The 16,054-nt window shown below is 36.7% G+C and overlaps 1 protein-coding gene across 3 annotated transcripts in view; it reads right to left on the bottom strand.

Annotated features, from left to right (window-relative positions):
• Positions 1 to 8,335: 8,335 nt before the first annotated feature.
• The window catches only part of PPA2 (inorganic pyrophosphatase 2), a 99,658-nt gene continuing 91,939 nt past the window's right edge, over positions 8,336 to 16,054 (bottom strand). For all 3 annotated transcript variants that reach the window (XM_012436554.3, XM_012436555.3, XM_012436556.2), the window contains 2 exons: positions 9,629 to 9,665; positions 8,336 to 8,550 (listed from right to left, as the gene is read on the bottom strand). In XM_012436554.3, the coding sequence (XP_012291977.2) occupies positions 8,522 to 8,550; positions 9,629 to 9,665 (66 nt within the window). In that variant the 3' untranslated portion in view covers positions 8,336 to 8,521. The remainder of the gene's footprint in view (positions 8,551 to 9,628; positions 9,666 to 16,054) is intronic.

Raw genomic sequence — 16,054 nt, 5'->3', positions numbered from 1 at the left:
TAAGGGAAAGACAGCACAGATTTGCATTCATCTCTTTCCTGTTCCCAGCATAGGTTACTGAGAGCCACAGATTGGAAATATTCCGAGGATGAGCAAAAAGAGCTTACTGTCAGACTCATACATGATAATTAAACATAATTTTGTCCAAAAAAAGTTGCTGTGAGTCAATCACAAGTAATATTTTAAAATTTAAAATGTTAAGCCACACAGTATTCCTGAATTTACATTTGATCTTTAATTCATAGTCACACTTACAAGCAATATTATCAGGTTGGGCAGTGGTAAAAATCAAATTATGGTTTGAGAATCTACCAAGTTCTTATTACAAAAAGAGATCTCTGTATGAAGAATATTATTTTGTATTAAAACTATCAGTTTTAGGCCGGGCGCGGTGGCTCACGCCTATAATCCTAGCACTTTGGGAGGCCGAGGTTGGTGGATCACCTGAGGTCAGGAGTTCAAGACCAGCCTGGCCATCGTGGTGAAACCCCATCCTTAAAAATAAATAAATAAATAAATAAAAAGGAAAAAAAAAAACTATCAGTTTTAAACAGCTGTCAGTTGAAAAGAAATTTACAGCAAAGAATGGTAAATGATGTATATCTTCTTTTCCTTAGTCAGGATAACACAATTATTTTTAACCACATACAGTGTGAAGGGGCAAATAATTACGTTTCTACATTAAAAGAGGCAAAGTACACAAGAAAGCATGGCAAAAAACAAAAGCAAAAATAAAACAAGTTTCGACTAAGATCTAGGTTCAAGCCAGTTCCCATCACTTGCTAGTCATGTGGCTTTTAAAAATTAACCTCCATAGATTCTATATTCCTGTTCCAATAAGATTCTTTCCAGTTCAAAAAGTTCTATATTCTAAATCCTCCTTCAGATTCAGAAAAGCAACCACAGTCTATAGCTACTGTACTTTCTGTAGATTTCTGTATTGGATAAAATCCACTTGTAAGTGGTTAAGCATATTCTAGAGACAACAGACATTCACGTAAATGACATTAATAGTACTTTGTTTTGTGGGGCGTAATACAAGCTGGAGTAGGTTTTGGTAAAAACAAAATTATGGCTTGAGAGCCTACCAAAATTTAAGAGTTTTAAAACTGTTCTAAAAAACTAAAGAAAATGAGAAGTCAGAGGAATGATGTGATATTATAGAAGGAAAAGTAAAAAATTAACTTTTCTCTGAAAATAAAAATCCCCTGAAATACAGGAGTTTCAAGTAAGTGGGGTTTTAAGTGTGACAGGTGCCCTTTAAACTATTTTTCATGAGAATTTATTAACTGAATTAATTTATATTACATCCAGGTGGATTAAGTTTTTCTCATTTTCCCTGCATATTATTCTTATCTGTTCTGCCACTCTCTTCATATTATTTAGGTCTTCTATCACTGTGGTCAAATCGTGGTATTTCTAAACAGAAAATCAAAATATGTTACTGCTACTTTCAAGTTCAGAAGGTCAAGATTCAAACATGGAAGTTAGTATCAATAATTACACAAAAACCCATGTAAGAAGTCACTATGGAACAAGATTTTTAGCCGTTGAGCCCCGAGTCTATTTTTATTTTAAGTATTTCGTGTTTTATGAGGAGCTCGCTGAATACAATGATCAGTTACATAGTTGTTAAAAATAAGCTAAATTTTTTTTTAAAAACTGGTATTTGATTTAGATATGTTAAGTCTCCTTTTTTGGAGATCCTTAAAATAAATATATTCTTATATTTCAAAGATATTACATGGGGTTTCGGAACAGAGCAGAGAGATGCCCCTCAAAATGCTTTCAAATGCAGTATTACAATGCTGACAAGATGCAGAGGGCCTGTGATTTCCAGGAATCTAGTTAACTTCTCTCTAAACTTTACTTAATGTAATAAGTCAAGTAGAAAGAATCTTTGTCTTCCTCACAGGATGATGTATCTGTTAAATTCAATGAACATGAAACTGTTAATGTGCAAAACAATAATGCAAACATTGTCATAAAACAATCTCTGCTCTCAGTGAGTTTATAATCTAGTAGAAGAGACAAAATGAACAATTCTGATACAAGTCAGAATGACCCAAATACTATAATGGAGGAATAAACGAACAGTGCTATGCACCTGTCACAGAAATAAAATAATTGATTTCAGTGTGAAGGGTTGGGGACAGAAAAGGCTGCATTTGAGCTGGACTTTGAGGATAAGTAATAGCTTAAGAAGCAACACGATAGAGTGAAAAGGGCATTAGTCTTTGTGTCAAAAGCCAGAGCTCTGTTCTACTTCTGCCTCTACCACTCACTAGAAACTAGCAGGAATTCCTTGCGCAGAAGAGGCCGTGAGCGTGTGGTCTTGCCTGAGTTGCTGTTGTTCAGACAGGAAGAGACAGCTAAGTCCACTTACTGATTTCACAGCGGGCTTAGCTGTTTCTGTCCACCTGTGGACAGAAAGCTCCTGATGCATGAGATTCTGGCCAGAATCCTAGTATTCATGTTTTACTCTCCAACTGGGGAGAATTCCTGCATTAGGATGGTAATCCCTGGTCTTGCCAACTACTACGTTCTCCTAGTAGACCACAGATGCACAGTCAGCCATCCAATTTTAGCTGCTTTAAATTGGTAAGACTCATTGCTTGGCATTCTGCATGATTCCTTTTAAAGCTGTACTGGTATTACTATTTAGCCATTTTCAATTTACAGTGTTATTAAATGCTTAAAAATTTTTATCTTATTTTCATTCTTAACCTTTAAAGAGAACAGAAAGCAGTAACATAATAGGGATGGTACTACAGCTAGTCCTGCCTCAAACAGGGAAAATCAGCATCTTCCCACCCTGGCTTCCTTAGTTAGCTTAGCATAATATTTTCAGGGTTCAGTTTAGATTTCTGACTTGAAAGTGGGCTAATCTCTTTAGACTTGGATCCAGTATTTAGGATCCAAACTTTGCACCTAGAACTAGGGATTACCATTATAACTGATAAAAACATTAAGATCCAGTGGATAAATTGACAAAGAAAAGGCAAAGAACATTCATAGAAGACTATGGCTACTAAATATGTAGGGAAAAAATTAAACCTATTATAAACAATATGATAATAATAAAATATTCTATCCTAGGAAGAATAGGAAAGAAGAAACGAGAAATCTCATATATTGCTGGTGGCAATATACCTTGGAATAACCCTTACAAAAATCTATTTGGTTATAAAATGTGCTGTCTCTATTTCCACCTTAGGAAATTTATAGAAATCTCATCATCTTCTGGTTTCCATCCCCGCCGCCACCCCCAGCACAATCAGTTTTCAATACAGCAGTGGGAATGATCTGCGTCTTTGTTCAGGACCCTCCAGTGGCTTCTCATTTTACCAGGGTAAAAGGGCAAGTCCTTAGATGGCCCATAGGCCCCAGCTGATTTCCCTGCTCCCTCCGGGGCCTCATCTCTGCTTCTCTTCCCCGCTCCCTACACTCCGGACACACAAGCCTCCTTGCTGTTCTTGGCCTTGCTACTTCTATGCTCTAGCCTGAGACCCACATTGGCTCACTCCTGCTTCTCTTTACCACTTTGCTCAGCTGTCATCTTCCCAATGAGGCCTGCCTTGACCTACTCAATTCAAAATTTAATTTGCTACTCTTACCCCTGAACTCAACCTGGATTCCCAATATCTCCTTACTCTGTTCTTCCTATTACATATCAGACAAATTATTATGTTTATGATACGCCTTCCCCACACAAAATGCAAGTTTTACAACAGCAGGGATTTTGTGTGTTTCATACTCATGTACGCTAAAAACTTCAAATAATAGCACCTGGCACATACACATAGGCAGTCAATAAGTAATGGCTGAATGAATTTTACAAAAGCATAAATGATAAATCACATCTAAAAACAGCAGACTTGCTAAGTAAAATCATTGTAATGGCACGGCTTCTGGATGGATCCCTCTTATCTTTCTGCCTGATTCAATCTTTTGCAGCCAGGTACTCAAAAGAGGAGAAAGAGCCCCAACTATCTATGTGTTGGGTATTCTTGGAGAAGAAACACTGACATTTTTCCTCTCAGGGTGAAAAAGGATCCTTTCAGAGTCTTGTTATTCAGATTATGGTTGACAGATGCATTGGTGGATCTGGCACAAAGAGAGCTCAGTAAGTATGTTTTGACTGAAGGAAAGAACAGACTATGCCTTCCTTCCTGACTGCAATGGGCTACTAGTCATATTACAGAGGGGCATAATTTGAGAAGTGGAGTCTGGTCCTAACAGGTCATCAGAACAGGGTAAATGTCAGGTCAACCACAGAAACCTTCATCTGTGACTAGGGCTCGCACATTTTACAAAGCTCTTCTATCTTCTGTGGCCACCACTGTCTCCTCCCACATCTGTTACAGCAGAGCCACCTCTTCACTATTCTAACTTCTCCAAGGCTGCCACATCAGAAACAGAGGCTTATCTCTCATTGCGTCCTAGGAAGACATAAGCCTGGGTGTGGGGCTGATAAACAGCCCAATTATATGGGCTTACTTTATCTAACACAGTTTGGTAACTTAGAAAACACGTTATTCTCATCAAGTAAATTTTTAAATTTTAACCTAAACCACATTTAATGTTTAATACTAAACTTAGTGCAACTTTTACTCCCCCTACTTTTTTTTTTTCTAACAAGAGATAATGATAATATTCTTTGTATGAATCCACTACACAAGCAGACATCTCATTTTCTTTTTCCTCTTTTTAGCAGGGAGATAAACTCAAACAGAACATTAACACTGAAAAATTCCCAATATGATCTATCCTGTGACTATCTAAGCTAATGGGTTTAAAACTTTATAAGACTCATGGAGGGAAAGAAAAATGATTGTGGCCCTTCCCCAGAAATTCTGATTGAATAGATCTTTAGGGAATCCCAGGAATTTGTACTTTAAGAAGCATTATTGGTGATTTTGATGCTGGTATTTCATAGAGCCCACTGACAGAACAGAATATGGAAAGAAGGATGAAAATAATAGAAGCTAACCAGAATTTAAAGATTTGATTCACCATGTAAGACATTATAAGACACTATAATAAGTAAAGATAAACTAGTAGTCGCAAGACATACCTTGACCTATGGCAAGACAGTGAAACCCCTTCTGAAACTAAATCATCATGTTATTAACAAGCACATAAACTGCTAAAACTGCATGTAGCCATCGATGGAGGAACAGACTTTGAGTGCTCCTCTGTAGCCTGAATAAATGCTACTAAATATATCATATATGAAATGACTGTCCTATGTGAACAATAAATGAAAGCTCAAAAAATTCAGATATTTGTAGTAATAGCAAGTTTGAGAATGATTCTTGAATACTCCACCCGCTTTACTTTTTCACATTCATGAGACTGGCTGTGGGTATTACTTAAAATTGCATCTATGGATCAATTTTAGTTTCCTAAATTTGTTTTAGGCAGTTTTGACAATGATTCGCTCTGTATTTTCCCAGTAGTTTTCCTTTAAAAGTATTTAGTATAGTAGCTATTCAATTTGTTCCATGGGATTGGACTGGCAAAAATTAAATTAACTAGTCTGGAAGACATTCTGAAACAATCATGAGAGAGCCACTCAATGAAATGTAATTGTCATCATAATAGCGATGACTATGTAGCAACATAGAAAGATGCTTATAAATTAAGACATTTTCAAAATTCTATACTAAGATTACTATTATGTAACATCACATACTATAAAAACAATTATGATTAACTGGAGTAATGTAGACAGATGGTATATTAGTTTGTTTTTGTGTTGCTATAAAGAAATACCTGGGGCTGGGTAATTTATAAAGTAAAGAGGTTTATTTTGGCTCATAGTCCTGCAGGCTGTATAAGCACAGTACCAGTATCTGCTCAGCTTCTGGTGAGGGCCTCAGGAAGCTTCCATCGTGACAGAAGACAAAAGAGGAACAAGTGCGTCACACGGTAAGAGAACAGGCAAGACAGGGTGGGTGCAACAGAGCAAGAATGGGAGTTGCCAGGCTCTCCCATGTGAGCTCTCATGTGAACTACCAAAGCAAGTGATATGGTCTGGCTGTGTCCTCACCCAAATCTCACACTGAATTGTAATCTAAGTTGTAATCTTGCATGTTGGGGAGGTTGTGGGAGGTGATTAGATCGTGGGGGTGGTTCCCATGCTGTTCTCCTGGTAGTGAGTTCTCACAAGATCTGATCATTTTACCCTTAGCGCTGCACTTTTCTCTCCTGTGACCATGCAAAGAAAGATGTGTTTGCTTCCCCTTCTGCCATAATTGTAAATTTCCTGAGGCCTTCCTAGCCATGTGGAACTGGGAGTCAATTAAAACTCTTTCGTTTGTAAGTTACCTCTTTCCTTTATAAATTACCCAGTCTCAGGCAGTTCTTTATAGCAGCATAAAAATGGACTAATACAGTGAGAACTTATTCATTACCACAGAGATTATATTTGACAGTGAGATTTGGAGTGGACAAAACATCTAAACCATATCAAATGGATTTACCTGTCTAGCAAGGCTCACTAACTAGGTAGCATCCAAGTACTACTGACTGTGAGGAGGAGAGGGGGATAAATACTAGCTGTGCCTTGTCCCACAAGAGGACCACCAAACACAGCTTATCTCTTCCAACTTTCGAGACACTAACATGCCACATGCCATAAATCCATTATCTATCCCTTGATAAGTCCAGCTTACTTTTTACAACTATTGCAATAGTAGTACTCTATTTTCTATCTATGTTTCATTTTCACAATTTAAAACCTTAATATATCAATAAAAGTAAAAAGAATTCATTCTTCTCTTACACTCGTTGTTGTCCCTCAGAGAGGTTCATACATTACCAAAGACACTTCGAGAGAGTATTTACTCCTGGAATAATCATTTAAACTCTTTGTGCCTGTTTTCTTATCTATAAAGTAGGAGGGCTCTGAACTTTGCCTATATTACAAGGCAGTTGTATGTGAGAAACTGCATACATAGAGGGATGAAAAAACCATTTAGAGTCACAGAGTCATGGATTCTAATCTGGGCTCTGAAACTGAACTACCTGTGTGACCCTGGGCAATTTATAGAAGTTCTCAGAGCCTCAAGTATGAGGCATATAGGGTATATGTACACACAGTACCCAAAACAGTGCTTATGATATACAATAGATGCTCAATAAACAGTAACTGTTATCATAATAGTGCTTTGTAAACCACAAAGCACTTTAACTAAATATAATTTGTTAATGATGATATATAGAAGAAGGGAGAAAAAGTAGTGATAAACCTGGTAAGAGAGAAGTGCAGTATTCGGAGTATGAGAGTTTAAGATGTGTCTGAGGAGTGAGTAGCACTGTATGGCTGCAGGATGGGTTTCCTGACTAAAGGAGAGAGTCTGATTTTTATTGTCAAGAATCTAGAAATGGCATTTTGAGAAAAGCATAACAAAATAGGATCTATGCTTTAGGAAAATCACTGTTTAGAAATGTGGAAGATGGCATGAACGGAGAAAAGTTGGAGGCAGGACAACCACTTGGTTAGGAGGTAAGAGTGCATGATACTGATATATAGCAATGGGGATAAGGCGAAGGAGCTGGATCTCAGCGTCATGGAGAAGAGACAGGAGCCTGTTAACAAGAGTCTAGTGAAGTACGGGAAAACCAACAGAGGAGGGGTGTCACCAAATGAGGACAACAAATAAACATTCAGATTATCTTCATGAGTAAAGAGGGGTTCCATATGATTTCAAGGCTTCAAGTGGAAGATCTAGAGAAAGTTATTCCATTGTTCAGGAACAAGGAGAGAGAAGCATATGTGCAAGTGAAGATGAATTCAGGTTTGGACAAGAAAAGTCAAAGGCATTTAAACTGATGACCAATAGGCAGACCCCAGAAACAGACCTGGGCTTCTTATGGAGATCTGAGAGTCATCGCTATAGAGGTCACCACCATAGAAGGAGTCATCACCAGAGAGTGTCATCCCACAGAGGTAATGAGAGTCATCCTCAGAGTCATCACCATAAGGAGAATGAATGAGAATCAAAAAGATGTTAGGACTTCCAAAACAATAAATTACAGGAAGGACCCTTGATAAATGTAACACATTTACACAGGCACTAATAAGAAAAGAGAGGTTGGCTAAATATTTAAAGCCTCTACCAGCAACGGACTTGAAAAGGAAAGTAACAGTCATCTACATAAAGTTTTTTAATTTACTGAATTTGTGATTTTTACATCCAGTCTATAGAAATAAAAACTAATAAAATCATTGGGTTCCTTTAGGTATAGAAACTAGAAATGGTCAACTCAATGCCTCTAAATTTGTGCTATGAAATTAAACAAAATATCAATAAATGTCCAAAGGAGAGTAATTCAAAAATCTTACTGTTTATTTATATATTGCATATCTCAAAAAGTTTGAAAAAAAAATGAAGTTTCGACAGGAAGTCAGTAAATGCTCATAGACCCGCCTTGTCTCTGGCACTTGGGGAAAAAAAGAGTCTTGAAGTCCTTAGAGACTGGAATCTTGACAGCAGAATTTCAAATGTTCCAATCACTTGCCAAGGAAGTGCCACACTTGCTCTACATTTAAAATGAGGAAGAGGGCATTAGGGAAGGGATAAAAGAAAGAAGGAGGGAGGAGGGAGGGATTAAATAAATTTAATTTAGGCTTTTAGGAAGTATTTAGGCAGATACAAACAGTCATAAGCTCTCTATTTAAAGTTGCATTTCTCTATTTAAAGGTATTTCCCTTTCAACTTTTGTCTCAAGTTCTCTCATTAGGCCCAAGCCTTATATAAAACTACATTACCTTCCTACTTTGTTTCTTGTATCTTTCTGGGTCATTTTAGTCTCTAGCAGACAGCACAAAAGTGCTACAGCATGAAAGGTTTAGAAAAAGCCTGTACTGTAAAATTTGACTACCCCAAAAATACCCCAAATGGGATAGTATTGCAAAGAACAATTTGTCCGCTTACCATATAAGGAATACAGTTTGCTCTCCCATGAAATCATGTCTATGGATTTACTCCTTTCTAAACATGTCATACTTGACTCACAGTAAAAAGTTCTCATATTTCTTCCAAATTTGCAAGTTGAATATTCTTTTAGTATTTTATATTAGAACAAAAAGCCAAAAGCCTTGCAATATTTTGAAAGACAAATGATAGGTGCACATGCTTAAATTTTGAAAATTTCACTACAGAGCTCTACTTGTTTATTAAAATGGGTTCAAATTATGGTAATAAAAATACTGTATTTATTTTTAATCCTACAACAGTATAGGTTTTGATTTAAGATCTTCAGCTAAAGTAAGTAATTAATTAAAATGATAAGATAAATATCTGAATGTAAGAGTTTTTTTTTTTTTTTAATTAGGTCTTTTAAAATTAAATTTATCAGAACTGGCTGAATATCTCAGTACTTCACCAAAAAAAGTCACTGCAAATCAAATTATTTTCTAGCCTAGAAAAGTAGTTAAATGCTTTCTCCTCATTTTCTGAGAAAACATTTCATCTAAAATTTGAAAATATTTTTAAAATATTTCACTTAGCTTATATAGCTTTTAAATTAATCCATTTTATTTTATTTTATTGGCTTCCACTACTGTAAACAAACATATTTATACACCTCACTCTTCCCAAACCAAAATATACTATACCTTCATTATTACTTTCTTTATTCGGTGAAGATGATACCTGAAAATAAAAACGGGGAAAGAATCTCTATTACAATAAATATTTATATGTAGAAAGTGCATCCAGAAAAGTTTTTTTCACAAAATTGTAGAACAAAGTTTACACACAATGGATCTCTAACCTGAAAAAGGTAAATACTCCCTTTGCTTTTTATTATCATTGTTCATTCTTTCAGATAAACCACAGAGTTAGAATAAAATAAAAATACTTGAAAATATTTTTTATCTTAACCCATGGAATCCACTGAAGGCCCTGCAGCCAGGAATGAGAAGAGAGGTTTTCTTTCAATTGCTTCCACAGCTGATGTCTTGAAAGTAAAAATTAAGCATGCGCGCGCACGCGCGCGCACACACACACACTCTTAAATATATATGCTTGTTCATGTACATACACATGCTATAAAATTTATCTTGCTTCTAGAACTTAATTATTTTTTCTATTTATTCTGATGGCTGGGCCAAGGTTCTTGGAACAGACAAGTTTGGAGAAATATTTTTCTGAGACAGTTTTTTTCCCCCATAATTATGAACATTAGTTTTTAACATTTCGTTGGAAGATCCACTTTCCATAGAGAATAAGCCACAAAGACTATTTAGTTTAAAGAATCACTAGAATTTACATCTATTTTAACCACCATCCAAGTAGAGAAATGAAACCTGCCAGGTCCCTTCCCAACTATGAATCCTTCCTTCGTAGTGATAACCCTACCCTACCCTACCCTACCCTACCCTGATTTTATAACATACTTTTCAGATTTCAAATTTGGTAATTAACTTCTAATTCTCTGAATTTGCTGACCTTCAATACATAGGAAATACTTGCCTCTAATGTTTGTTAAGTCTGTGACAGAGGTACAAATATACATCTAAATATTTAAAAGTTACAATAACTCAGGCTAACAAGTGATTAATATACATGTTAAATGCGTTCCATCCTACTACCTTGATAGAAATACCTGTGTAATAACCAAGACGCTCTCATTTAGGATTCCAGACACCTTAAAGACATGTGTCCGGATGTGGCAGAAGAAGGAAAAGAGGCCCTCATCCCGCTCCACTTCTCTCCCTATTCCAGGCTCCTTTCTGCCTTGCGAGGGCCTCATCTGCAGGTGGGTAGAAATTTAGTAGCCCACATATCTAGGCACCTTTTACCTCCAAACAGCCACCCACTCGCCCCTGCAGAAGTATCAGTGGGTACAAAGTCCACAGAGTCAGGAGCGTGGACCTGGGGAGACGTGTGGCCTGGTTTCTACACAGGCCCCAGAAACAGGCTTGAAGCTGTCTGGGCAGAGCATTCCAGGGTCCTGGGTAGCCAGGATGTGGTCTAGAATGGGGGCATACCTCCTAGTGAGTCTATAACTTTGGCCCCTTGGTCTTCTTGCCCTATGGTGAGGTATGTGACTGAATATGGACCAAAGCATGACCCTCTAAAAAGCAGGATCTGAGGAAGGCTCTCCATGCTTAAATCTAAAGGCAGTACTGAATAGCCACCACTCCACAAGAAGAAAGATTTACATTTCAGCAACATTAAAATATTCCCTATGATAGCTAATTTTATGTGGCAACTTGGAGGGTGTTTTTAGATGAGATTAATATTTAAATCAGTGAACTCTGATCAATGCAGATTGCCCTTCATAATGTGAGTAGGCCCCATCTGATTAGTTGAAGGCTTTAACAGAACAAAGACTAGTCTGTCCCAAGCAAAAGGGAATACTCCAGCAGACAGCCATCAGATTTTATCTGCACAACTGGCTCTCCTGAGTCTCCAGCTTGCCAGCCCAACTGCAGATTTTGGACTTGCCAAGCCACTATAATCATGTAAACCAATTTCTTATAATAAATCTCTTTCTGTATATGAACATCCAATTGGTTCTGTTTCTCTGGAGAATCCTAATACATTCCCCCAAATAATAAATAGTTTAAAGTCATCACGATTTCTATTCTGTTTTAAGAAAAAAGAAAAATGACTTTGTTTTATTTTCTTTGTATCAAAGAAAAGGATGGTGTAACCATGTAAATAAAATTAAAATTTTTATTTTTATTTTTGTTTTCAAGATGGAGTCTCACTAAGTTGTGCAGGCTGGTCTTGAATGCCTGGGCTCAAACATTCCTCCCACCTTGGTCTCCCAAAGTGCTAGGATTACAGGCATGAGCCACATGCCTGGCCTAAAATTACAATTTTTAAAAACATCCTTTAGTTTTTCAGAGTACTTCAAAAAGAATAAAATCTCTACTCAGCTTGTGCACAAAGAAAAATTATTAATTATCGTTGGTTGTAAGGATGGTAGGCTTTATATCTGGGTATGACAGTAACGCAACATAAAAAGCTGTACTCCTTGAGATTAGGCATTTGGGATCTGATGGCTCTATTTTTCCAAACAGACCATAAAACAGGGTAGCCTGCTTATTCTATGAACTTGCTATACACTCCTTAAATTATGCCAGATGCCTATTTATGTCCTGCACAATTTAGGGAGAGTATAACAATACAAAAATTTTTTTTCAAAAATTACCTGTTTAGATTTCCTGCTTAAAATTAGCAGCTGCCTCTTGTTGGAGCTGCCAAACATTTCAGAGGAATAAAATGTATAGTGTATAAAAATAGAATAATTGAGCAGCTTCTCGTTAACCTAAAAAGTATTACAGAAAAGAAATGGGCAAGCTACTCTAATTGTTTTATTTATTCATTCTTCAAATATATTTCTCAATTGATATAACATTCAGAATATACAAAGTCATATGCTATATATTTAAATACACACATACACATACACAGACACACCAACATCATAGGTAAGTCTGACACTCAGAGATAATGACAAAGTTTGAAGGTAATTAAAAACAAAACCATATTAAAAGAGAAACTATCATTTAAATTCGAAAAAAACAATAATAATGGATTCATGATAAGCATCAGTTATTTGACTCTTAACCTACAATCAATGATTTCTGGGTGCTTAAACATAATGACAAATATAACACTTATAGAAAATGGAACAAAGAAATGTATGGAGCGGTACCCCAAAGAGCCCCAGTCCCAACTTTTCACTCTCAGGGGATACTATGATTACGTTTTCATTGCAAGAAACTAAAAGAAGAACTTTTAGTTATTTCTAATTCTTTTAATGGAGTTACTTACCTTATCTAATTTCTTAGTAGGAAAAGAATGTGGACATCCTCTACTCATCCAAGATAAATTATCTACACAATAATGAGTATTGTTTTATAGTCTAATTTTTAAAAATGCTGTCTCCATGGCTGGGTATGGTGGCTCATGCCTGTAATCTCAGCACTTTGGGAAGTCAAGGCAGGTAGATCCACCTGAGCTCTGGGGTTTGAGACCAGCCTGGGCAACATAGTGAGGGCCTGTCTTTTAACAAAATAAATAAATACATACATACATAAATTATAAAAATGCTATCTACTCCTCTTCCTCATCCCCACAATCTTTCTCATTATCTTTATGTCTTTAATTGCTTTCAAACAAATCTAATGGTTTCATTACCAAAGTATTCATTTCTTTTCTGTTTATACATAAACTACATTTTAAACTAATATAAACTGTTAATACAGCTACTCTGTACTTAAGTGTCTCTCTTTCAAATAACTCTACCAGGCCCCTACAAGCATTTTCACCCACAAGTTAAACTTGTTCAAATGAACAAACATGACACACTGAAGCAATATAAAGTATCCTGCTTTACTATATGTAACAAAGGGATTGACATTTTGTCATTTTACTAAATGAGTTCAAAATTAAAGGCAAAAAACATGTTCCCAATTTTTCATTCAGGTGATGAAAGGTTTTAGTTGAATTAAAGTGCCTTGGACATTGTCTTTCTTTTTATTTATTTATTTAATTTTGAGACAGAGTCTCACTCTGTCACTCAGGCTGGAGTGCAGTGGCACAATCTTGGCTCACTGCAACCTCCGCCTCCCAGGTTCAAGAGATTCTTCTGCCTCAGCTTCCCAAGCAGCTGGGACTACAGGCGTGTGCTACCACTCCCGGCTAATTTTTGTATTTTTAGTATAGACGGGGTTTCACCATATTGGCCAGGCTGGTCTCAAACTGCTGACCTTGTGATCCACCTGCCTCAGCTTCCCAAAGTGCTGGGATTATGGGTGTGAGCACCGGCCCTTTTTCCTTTCTTTCTTACTTTTTTTTTTTTTTAGAGACAAGGTTTCTATATGTTGACCAGGCTGGTCTCAAGTGATCTGCCCTCCTTGGTCTCCTTAAATGCTGGGATTACAGGTGTGAGCCACTGCACCCAACCAGACATTGTCTTTTTGCATTGTATTTTCATACTTCATAAGGCAGTTATGCTATATTCATTTTACTTTTCATCACACAATCCTTTTCTGATTTTTTGCTTTAGAATCAATAAAATATGTCCAATTCTTCATTTTTGATAAAGAAGATAAAAAAGTATTTTAAGCTCATGTAAGATTAATCTATTAATACTTCCTCTTCAAGAATGCATTTAAATGGCTAGTAGCTAACTAGATTATTGGTTCTACTTTCACTAACTTTGTCTACCATCCAGCAGTTATGCAGAGCAAAATTGTTAAGGGGCAAAAAGAGAAAGAAGAGGCAGAAATAACACTAAAATAATGTCTCTTATTTATAAGTCAGGGTCTGATTAGAACCAGACCCTGACTTATGAAGAAAAGACGTTATTTTAAAATATTTTCAATGAATTCCCATAAGGATGTTCATTCTCAGGGTCATAAATAAAACAAATCTGCATGACACTGTATTGTGACCTTATTAGAAAATTACATCCAAAGATCAGTTCTACTCTAAAAGAAAATACGGTCCTCTTTGATGGAGATATAGTTTTGATTAAAGTGCATGTCCACAGAGGGAAGTATTTCTTGTCTAGGTAGTCTGAGGGGTCAAAGCAACCCTGGTGATAAGAGGGCATCCCAGCCAGACTAACTTCAGAGATTAGTTCTGAGCTGGCTCAATTTCAATAACCAGAAGCCAGGGAATGCCTTCTCCTTGTGGACCATGCAAGGAAGCTGTTACTGTCATATTATCAGGAAAGCCCTAAATAGAGATAAAGGCAACGCCCAAAGGAACCATTTGAGGAACACGCTGTTACAAGTCCTGTTACGAGTCCTATCCAAGAACTTGATAATGAACTTCACCATTCTTCTGCTGGGAATTACTTTTCCTACTTATAACTATTTAAAAATGTTAATTAGTATTTTCTTATTAGAATGCAGACTCTCTAAAAGTGTGGTTCTAAGCCTCCTGCTTTATTAATCCATCTTGCTGTGATCCTCAGGAAAAACAAAACATGGCTTTAGTGGGAATTTTTTTTAAGTGCTATTATTTTTAATGATAACAATGCCTCAGACTCACATGAGAAGCTTACACTGATGTATTCACCTAAAGTTCACCCAGATTCATCTTTGGGTCTCTACATAAATGCCAATATGCATTTATGGAACTACTGATAACATTTTGGGATGAAATAGATGGCCACACTACATGCTGATGTTAACTGCTTCACATTATGGCCTTGGCCTCCTGAATGCACTGCTTTTTTACAATTCAGCTAAGAATTCCTGCATCAAATACACGACAACCATTCAAATTTTATGTAACACCATGAATATTGTTTCTTTACTGAAGAAATAAGATCTACCAAATGTAGCCACAATAACATTATATTGAAGTTCTAATTCCCCCTTGACTTCAAACCACTATCCATTTTGCATCTCATGTACCATCATCACTATCATTTCTGAGCCTTGTGTGCTACAGGTTCATTTGAGACTGGTTTTAGTGGAAATCTGTACATGAGTAGGCAAAAACAAAGTCAGACTGAGGCTGCTGAGACCTCTCTGGGAGGCATTCTAGGCATTATCTAGAGGCACATCAGGCATTATCTGACTGACAAAAGTAAGAGATTCTATCTGCCCAGTTTTAGAAGTCTTTAACCTTTTGAATTTTATCTATCACTACTATGAGCTAGAGGTTCACAGTGGCACAGGTCTGGTTCCCGAACAAGTGTATAGCTACTTACTCTTCCTGGCCTGAATTCTAGATTGTAAGAGTTTTAAATCCCTGGAGTTAGGCTGAGCACATGTCTGAGGCAGGTCTGGTAACCCCGTAGTACTGAATATGTTTCTCTCCTCAGTTCTATATGCCCCAAGTTTGTGTGTGGAGCCTCATAAAGTTCAATCATTTTCCCAGTAAAATGATTACAGTACCAAGTATTAGGGAGCATTACACATTGTTTAATTCAAATTTCCCCCAACTTTGCATGATGCCTAGAATGTGCCATTTCCTCAAAGAGCGAAGTGCTTAAAGCACAGGGGAGAATTTTGGGGAAAAAAGTTCCCAGATGGGAAGAGTAGTTTAACTACTTTTCCCTTCCA

Source organism: Aotus nancymaae, unplaced genomic scaffold (assembly GCF_030222135.1).
Source record: "Aotus nancymaae isolate 86718 unplaced genomic scaffold, 86718_ANA_hifiasm-v0.15.2.pri h1tg000033l, whole genome shotgun sequence".
Classification (NCBI taxonomy): domain Eukaryota; kingdom Metazoa; phylum Chordata; class Mammalia; order Primates; family Aotidae; genus Aotus; species Aotus nancymaae.
This window is presented reverse-complemented; position numbering and strand designations above follow the sequence as displayed.